Below are 8,834 nucleotides of genomic sequence, written 5' to 3'. Positions count from 1 at the left end.
AATGGATGGATCTAGAAAACATCATATTGAGTGAGGTAACCCAGACCCAGAAAGACAAATATCATATGTACTCACTCATAAGAGGCTTTTAGACATAAAGCAAAGAAAACCAACCTACAATTCACAATCCCAGAGAACCTTGACAACAATGAGGACCCTAAGAGAGACATACATGGATTTAATCTACATGGGAAGTAGAAAAAGACAAGATCTCCTGAATAAATTGGGAGCATGGCACCATGGGAGAGGTTTGAAGGGGAGGGGAGACGGAGGGAGGGGAGCAGAGAAAAATGTATAGCTCAATAAAATCAATAAAAATAAAAGAAAAAAAGGGTTCAAAACGTGAGGTGGGGCTGGGATGGTGCTCAGGCGGCAGAGCTTCAGCCTAGCAGGACCAAAGCCCTGATTGCATTCCCAGAACCACGTGAGCAGGGTGTGGCGGCACAGACCTCTAACCTTGGTTTGTAATCTCAGCACTTGGGAGGTGGAGTCAGGAAGATCAGAGTTTCCAGGTCATCCTCGGCCACGTAAAGAGTTCAAGCCAAGTTGGAATAAATGAGAATTTCAAACAAACAAACAAACAAACAAACAAAAGATGTGCACTTACAAAGCCGGAGAGAACCCTTCTCCGCTCCTGCCCTGGACCTCTCTAGCGCTCCCTGTTTGCAGGGCCTCCCAGGGATTGTCCAGCAAAGCCAGAGGCAGCTTGCAGAGTTGTGGTACAGCATTCCAGCGTCAGAGAAGCAGGTGGGAATGGAGCCTGGAGCCATCCCAACAGGTGGTGCCCTTGGGACGCAGATGCTAGCAGTCAGAGGACACCGTGATCTCCTAAATGTGACTGTCACCCTGGGATCATGAAGGGTGCTGCCACGGTGTCAGGTTTGCAGTCCAGGTTTCTAAAGGGACACTACCATAGTCAGACACTTGTCCTGGCTTAGCTCCACAAAGGGCAGGAACACAGGTGTCATTGCCATGGGAACCATTTATACTTGGTGAATTTTGGGGTTCCTCTTGAGACTCCCCCACAAGTCTAAGGTTTTCCCCCACAATACTAAGGTGAGGAAGAGTCACTGGGGCCTGTCCTTCTGGAGACCCTGGAACTAAAACATGCACTTGCCCTTCCTCATTGCACACCAGCTGTGATCAGTGACCCGTGGTTTTAAGACAATCAGAGAGCTCCTAATTATTAAAGTTCACTCTTACAAAGCTTTTTCTGGTCCCCTCTTTGCTGGAGACTGTACACACTGGCTCAACATCTCTGCCTTTGCCACAACCTGGGCTGCCACAGCCCCGATGCCTGGAGTTGCAGGGGCCAGCAGCCTCCATGTTCTGCTTGTTAGAGACAAGCTTGTTAGACCTTGTCTGGCACATGGTGGTCCTTCTGTGTCATCAGTAGAGCGAATGGTCTCTAAAAGGCCCCTGGGTGTCTGAGTCTAGACAGGAGAGCCTGTGAGGTCATTACTGGGCGTGTCGATGCTCAGCAGGCTCCCCTGAGCTATCCTGATTTCCTCTGAGCGCCAGGCTTGCCAGGAAGGCTGACAGGGAGGAGCTGGCTTTCTTTTGCTGTTCATACCTGGCCAGTAACTGAGCTCAGCTTAAGAGCAAGGTCCCCAGAGAGGCTCTTTCCTGACCTACCCTATCCTTTCCAACACCATGTGACATTGAGGAGCCAGCCGGCTGACGCTGAGTCGGAGCGCCCGCCTGCAGCTTGGTAGCTCCAGCAGCGGCCAGAGCCTTGGTCTGGCCAGGACAGTTCCCTCCAAGGCCCAGGGTGGAGCAGGGAGGACCAGAACGGTGAGCAGCCAGGGGACAAGGAAGAGCTCTGCGGCAGCCCAGTAGCTGGGTGTCCTCTGGGCAGTGGGGGACGGCAGCTGGGCGGGTGGGGGAGGGGCAGCTACATGAGCCTGGCGGGCCTAGCCTCCATCCTCTGACTTGGGCTGGGTCATCTGGCTTGCAGGCAGCTCTGGGCCACACCAGAAGGGCAGCTGAGTTAAACAGCACTTCCTCCACCTGTGGTGAGGCTCCTGTCCTATCAGGTCCCTTATGTGTGCCATTGTGTCCCTTGAGGGAGAGGAGGGTGGATCTTACTCCATGGAGAGTACAGGAGACTCAGGAGACAGTCACCTGGGCACTGTTCCTAAATCCTCACTGTCCCCAGCCAGAGCAGAGCCCGGGCAAGGGGGACTCCATGCCAATCTGTAGAAGGCAGAGCCACACCTATGTCCTATCCCAACCTTCTGTGTTTCCAGGGGGAACCTCCCCATTTCTCCTCCATTGATGTTTTCCTCCCTCTCCATCCCCTCCCTTCTACCCACAGAGTTTGTAATCTAGTTCTTCCTACCACCCAGCCCTGAGATTCTGCCCCACAACCTCCAGATGGACAGGTGACCCCATACACAGCCCCCACAGGGTTCTTTCTAGTGGGAGAAGGACAATGGCCAGGCCTGGCTAAGCCTTGCCCTGCCTTTCACTCCTAAACTGCTGCTGTTGTTATCATGTAGCTGGTGTGGCTACAGCTTTTGTTCTCAGTTCACCTCCCCACTTCCGTCCCTCTCCTCTTCCTCTCCCTTGTCATGTGCTCTCTCCTCTCCCTTCCTTCCCAGGCTTTCCCTGGGGTCAGGCGGGGCTGTGCCCTTCCTAGCCCCTGTCCCTAGCTGACATTGAGGCCCTTGGTACACAGACAGGCCCTTTCAAGTACAGACATCAGGAATTCAGCCCAGGAAAGGAGAGGAGGGAGCTTGCAGCGCCATGGTGAGAACCTCAAGGTTAGCGAAGACCACCTGGCCCTTCAGAGTCTGAGCCTCCCCAGGGTCCCGGAACCAACTCAGTGCATGGCTGTGTGGAACTGAGTAGTTGAGAGGGGGTCTTGTGTCAGGGGTGTCACCTCTGAATGTTCCCCCTTGACCATGGCAACCCATCCAGGCTGCCTAGGTGTGGAAACACTGGCTCACCCCATCAGTAAGAGCAGTTTCCCGGCCACACATAGTGCTTCACTCTGTGAAGTGTGGGTTCAGGGGCCACCCAGCTGGTTGTCACAGGATGATGGTACTTTAGAGAACCCAGCACCACTACCTAGACTCCACCCACCCCCACAGCACCACCAATACTCCCGCCCATTGCCCCCGCAGGAATCCCAGTGCTTTGGGAGCTAGGATGGAACACATAGCTAGAAATGGAGTCCTGAATCTCCACCTAGGGACTGACATGCTCTTCCCAAAGGAGACGAGGTGGCTAGCCACACCAAGACAGGAAGAAGACTCCAGCTAGACTCTGGGGAAAGGCAAAGCCCTGCCCTATCTCTCCAAAGAACAAGGAAAGGCTGAAGATAGCGATGGGGACAGATGAGCACAGGTGGAAGGATGGGACAGATGGCCATAGGTGCTGGGGTAGACAGGGAACCGCAGGTGATGGGAGGGACAGGTAGCCATGCTGGCAGGATGTGTGTTTTGCTAAGGTCTGGAGTTTGGTGGCCTCAGTGTCAGAGCCACAGCTGTGTTGGGTCAGGGTTGTGTTCCTCTCTGGCCCCACCCTCCAGCATGCAGTGAGCCACTGTCTCAGGCACGGAAGGCAGATGAGCCTGTCCAGCGTCACCCTCAAACAAGTACCTTTTCCCCCTCAGGGAAGGAGAGGAACAAGTGAGTGGCATTTGAAAAGGAGGGGCCTCCCTAGTCCCTGAAGGACTGGAGTACTGTCACAGGCTGCAGGCATATGGCCAAGGGAGAGGGACAGTTGCTGGGTCTCCCTTGCCTACACGGGATGGCAGTCAGCTAGAGGGTCCAGAGCCATTTGGCAACACACCCTCATGGAATGCTCCAGAAAAGCCTAAAAGACTAAAGAGCTTTTCATGCTGATGACAAACACAAGGGGGCCTCCAGGTCCTCAGAGTTATGCCTCCAGCTCCCCTTCTCTCTGTACAAAGGGAGCCATCAAATCTGGACTTCTCTTCCTCTCCCTGTGTTCCAGGCCATCCAGCCCCTCCAGGGAAGTCCAGAGTGAACAGTACTAGTAGGCTCCTGGAACAGGGCTCTGGAAGACGGACATTTCCACTTCATGCTTCAGACAGATAGGGGGGTGATAAAACAGATATAGGAGGTGGGTACCTCCTCCAGTGGGTGTCATCATTTCTGTCACCTATGATTCCCTGGCTACCTGAGTTCTCAGATGTGGGCAGGGACAGGCTCATGTTCCTAAGTCAGTGTCATTACGGTTGCAGGGGTGTCCGGAGAGAGAAAACGTAACACAGACTTCTGCGGGCTCTGCTGTGGTCACCTTCGCTCCACAATGTCACTGAGAGTGCACACACAGTTTCCCAGAACCCAGGAGGACATGGCGTTCAACCTGACCATCCTGGTCCTCACCGAGCTCCTAAGTCTGGGTGGGCTGCTGGGCAACGGCGTGGCCCTTTGGCTGCTCAACCAGAACGTCTATAGAAATCCCTTCTCCATCTATCTCTTGGATGTGGCCTGTGCTGACCTCATCTTCCTCTGTTGCCACATGGTCACCATCATCCCCGAGCTGCTGCCGGACCAGCTGAACTTCCCGGAATTCGTACACATCAGCCTGCTCATGCTGCGATTCTTCTGCTACATCGTGGGCCTGAGCCTCCTGGCGGCCATCAGCACAGAGCAGTGTCTGGCCACTCTCTTCCCCGCCTGGTACCTGTGCCGCCGTCCACGGTACCTGACCACCTGTGTGTGCGCACTCATCTGGGTGCTCTGCCTGCTGCTGGACCTGCTGCTGAGCGGGGCCTGCACCCAGTTCTTTGGCGCACCCAGCTACCACCTGTGTGGGATGCTGTGGCTGGTGGTGGCAGTTCTCCTGACTGCCTTGTGCTGTGCCATGTGTGTGACCAGCCTGATCCTGTTGCTGCGAGTGGAGTGTGGTCCAGAGAGGCACCAGCCCCGGGGCTTCCCCACCCTAGTCTTGCTAGCTGTCCTCCTTTTCCTCTTCTGTGGTCTGCCCTTTGGCATTTTTTGGTTTTCCAAGAACCTGTTCTGGCACATTCCCCTCTACTTCTACCACTTCAGCTTCTTCATGGCGAGTGTGCACAGTGCGGCCAAGCCTGCTATCTACTTTTTCTTGGGCAGCACACCTGGCCAAAGGCTGCAGGAACCCCTCCGGCTGGTGCTCCAGCGGGCACTGGGAGATGAGGCTGAGCTGGGGGCTGTGAGAGAGGCTTCCCAAGGGGGACTTGTAGACATGACTGTCTAAGCCCAGTGGATCACAACTGCAGCTCCGACCCAAGGGGGCCAGGGGAACTGCCTGGTATAGGTTAAGAGCTGGGATCAGAGCTCCATCAGTAAGACCCTGGAGGGACATCTTTGCTGATGACCCAGCCTGTGTGTGCCCTGGGAGGATGCTGGGAAGGGGCAGACAGAGGGTGATCTTTGTTTTGTGGAGGGCCTGGGATTGTGCATATTAGGCAGAACTCCAGGACCACCTTATGACAGCTGCTTCCATAGCCTCCCTTTCCCCACGGCTACAGCAAGAAGAGATAGGTCAGTCATAGTGGTGGGCGCCTGTTCCTCCACTATCAGCATCCTCTTAGCTATAGAGCGTGGAATAAATGGTGCTGAAATTGGACGCTTGGTTAGGTACAGGGGAATAAGTGGCTTGGGAGTCCTCAGTGGTTGAACTACAGCAGAAGGCATCCTCCTGACCCCACACCACAGTCAGAGATCAAAGCCTGTCAGGGACCAAGCAGAACTGGCACAGGCCTGATATCCCAGCTGTCTGACAAGCTGCTGTGCGGGGAGCAGGGTTGTAAAACCAAGGCCTGCCTTGCTACATCTAGTTTCAGGGATCTGTCTTCCTCTTTTGGCTTCTGCAGTCAATTCATGCATGTGGTCCACACACACACACACACACACACACACACACACACACTTGCACACATGGGCACGTGCAGTGAAAACAGAGTGCAAGCCCAGCTTAAGCTAAAGGGGACCCATCTCAAAAAGCAAAGCACAGAGGGGGATGTGTAGGAGAGAGAGCACTGGATGATGATGCAAACCTCACCCAACACTTCAGAAAAGTTGGTGGTCCTGGCTCTCAATCTCAAAGTGAAGCTCTCCGTGGCTAACAAGGCCCCTCTCAGCTCTAGAGACACCCAAAGCACCTCTGTCTAGCAGGACAGAGCCCAGAGCTTCAGGGCCCAAACAGCTCCTGCCTCCTTCCCTGCCCCCACATGCTACCTCTTTACCCCTATCCCATCCTGGACAGGATCTACTTAGCAGGGTTCCTCTGAGGAAGCAGCCTGGCTGCACCCCACAACAGATGATTGAGCTCCTGCCTGGCCAGGGACACAGAGATGAATGGAAGCCCACCAATCCAGGGACAGGTGGCTGAGAGCCAGAGCTTGCCACCACCCATGTCATTGCACTAATGCCACCCTTATATGGAACCCAGTCAGTTGGTTTACACACACACAGTGTTTGGAGTCGTGTCCAGGAAGTCCCGAGAGGATTTTATTACATCATCAACACTTCAGGCCCACATCCATGATGTGCTGACCTCCTTTGACATCTGAGTGGGTGTAATTCTGACTTGGACCAGGCCCACAGATTGAGGGACATTTGGTCTCTGTCATGATTAAACTTGTACCCGAGTCTGGACAAGGATGGCAGAACCCTGCCTGGCATCCTGGAACTGACGACTCTGCCTCCCCAAACCACTCAGCTTGCGTTGGGTTGCATCCTGTGGCATGATGTCTTCCCCTCAGATGCTCTGGCAAGTCTAGATGAAGGGATCCCAGGAGGCCAGGAGCTTACAGGGGCTGGTCCTCCTCTTCCAGAAAAACCCCTTCCATCCCCCATGAGGTCCTTCCCTGTCCACCTCTAGGACAGAATTCTCAACCTCAGTTCTTCAGCTTGGGGAACAGAGAGCATGAAGGGAAGTAGCCTGTCCACAAATCCAGTTTTCAGCCTCTGGACACCCACTTCTCCCCGGGGGAAAATCCAAGCCAGCCTTACAGGTGTTTCCCCAACTATGCATTAGCCCAGAGCCTGTCCGTGATGCTGGAAGGCCCTTCTGCGGCCCTGAAGTCCAGAGAGTCCTGTGTCTGCTTGAGACAACCCTGAACATGGAACAGACTCAGCCTGATGCAGTACGGAGTCTGAGGGAATCTCAGGGAAATGTTTTTTGGTCAGGTTGACCTGTGAGCATTTTCTTGATGGCTAATAGATGAGGGTGGGCTCAGCCCACTGTGAGCAGTACCACCCCTAGGCGAGTGGGTCTGGGTTATAGAGAAAGCTAACTAAGCATGAGCCTGGGGGCACGTCGGTTCTTTAAGCCCCATGCTTCCTACCTCAGGCCTGCTTGAGTTCCTGCCCTGACGGATGTCCAGTGATGGACTGTGACCTGGAAGTCTAAGCTGAATAAACCTTTTCCTCCCCAAATTGTTTTTAGTTCATGGTATTTATCATAGCAACAAAAAGCAAACTAGTACATACATTGTCTGCCTTGTTGGGCCAGAGCTGGCTGGAGTGTCATAGCCCACCCTAGGTGCCCATGTCTCTTACACACACAGACCCCTTAGCCACCCTGGGGTACAGACACATCAGGGTCTCTCAGGATACACCCTTCCTTGGATGGGTTTGGAACACCTCAAAATTCTCCTCTGGACTTCATGTGTAGTGAACTCTTCCCAAAGATCCCCAAATGCATATATGAAACGGTCCACTCTACCACCCCTAGGCTGTTCCAATGACCTGGACTGGATGGCTCTTCTCTGGGCTCAGGTCTGCCTGTTTGGTCTTCTGCCAAGAGACCATCCTATCTTTGCATCCTATCCTGCCCAAAACTCCCCTTCTGCCCTCAGAGCAACAAAGGCCTCAAAAAAAGACCCCCAGCCATTTTTTACTCCACCCCCACCCAGTGTGACCCTGAAGAAAGGTTACCCAAGTTCCCCTTCCCTGGGCCTCTAGGCAAAGTCAGACCTTGAGAGGCCCAGGTCCTAGGAGAACTGGCCAGGGGGCCAGGCTGGCATCCATCGTAGCCTACCCACTGCAGGATCCAGAAACACAGGAGCCACTTGGGAATACAGACTTCTCAGGAACAAGATGTCATTGTGATGTCACCACTGGATCAGCCAGACATTCTTGGAAGCCATTGTAAGCCTGCTCTCTTCAATGGCCCACAGGGAGCACGGAGGAGCCCAGCCCATGTTTATAAGAATATAGTTTGTTGAGCAGGGACAGCAACCTAGTGGTCAGTGGCCTGAGATAACACCCTAGTGCCCACTCCACCCTACTGCATACTAATAACAGTGTTTCTCCCAAGACCGGTGAGGGCCTTGCTAGCCCACGCCTCACCTATCTCTCCCTCTCAGAAGGTGCTGCCTTCCCCTGGCCTCTGCCTCCTGTTGTTTCTAGGGCTGTGCATTTCACAACTCCTTATAGCTCTGATCCTGTGTTCTAGAGTCCTCTCTGATGCTGAAAGACCCCTTCCAGAGCAAGCTAACTTCTAGAGACTCTCATGTACTGGTTTATGGTAACAAGTACAGGCTTGGATGCAGAGCCCATCCCCCTCCTTCTTTCTAGGGTTCTTATCCTCCTGTGGACACTTCTTCCCTCAACCAGGTCCTTAGATATTAGGATCAGGCTGGTCCACAAAAAAAAAAAAAGTGGGGCGGCACGCAGTCGCGGCGGCACGCAGTCGCGGCGGCACGCAGTCGCGGCGGCACGCAGTCGCGGCGGCAGTGGAGCAACACAGCGCTGCAATCAAAAATAGGCTCTTGGGGACCGGCGGCGACAGAAGCAAGCGGCCGGGACCGGCGTGGAGGCAGAGGCAAGCGGCGGAGACCAGAGGGGTCCGGCAAAGCAGCAGCGGGGACC

General features: G+C 54.3%; 1 protein-coding gene across 2 annotated transcripts; it reads left to right on the top strand.

Annotated features, from left to right (window-relative positions):
* The first annotated feature begins 1,507 nt into the window (after window positions 1-1,507).
* Window positions 1,508-7,367, top strand: Mrgpre (MAS related GPR family member E). Of its 2 annotated transcripts, XM_026781738.1 has the most exons (3): window positions 1,508-1,794; window positions 2,604-2,765; window positions 4,214-7,367. In XM_026781738.1, exon 3 carries the CDS (start codon window positions 4,282-4,284, stop codon window positions 5,209-5,211), a length of 930 nt encoding a protein of 309 aa, XP_026637539.1. In that variant the 5' UTR covers window positions 1,508-1,794; window positions 2,604-2,765; window positions 4,214-4,281; the 3' UTR covers window positions 5,212-7,367. The 2 variants fall into 2 exon arrangements, with proteins under 2 accessions (XP_026637539.1, XP_005351646.1); XM_005351589.3 differs by lacking the exon at window positions 2,604-2,765.
* The last annotated feature ends 1,467 nt before the right edge of the window (window positions 7,368-8,834 follow it).

This window comes from Microtus ochrogaster, chromosome 8 (genome assembly GCF_000317375.1).
Source record: "Microtus ochrogaster isolate Prairie Vole_2 chromosome 8, MicOch1.0, whole genome shotgun sequence".
Taxonomy (NCBI): domain Eukaryota; kingdom Metazoa; phylum Chordata; class Mammalia; order Rodentia; family Cricetidae; genus Microtus; species Microtus ochrogaster.
The sequence above is the reverse complement of the archived record's forward strand: the minus strand, read 5'-3'. Positions and strand labels throughout refer to the sequence as shown.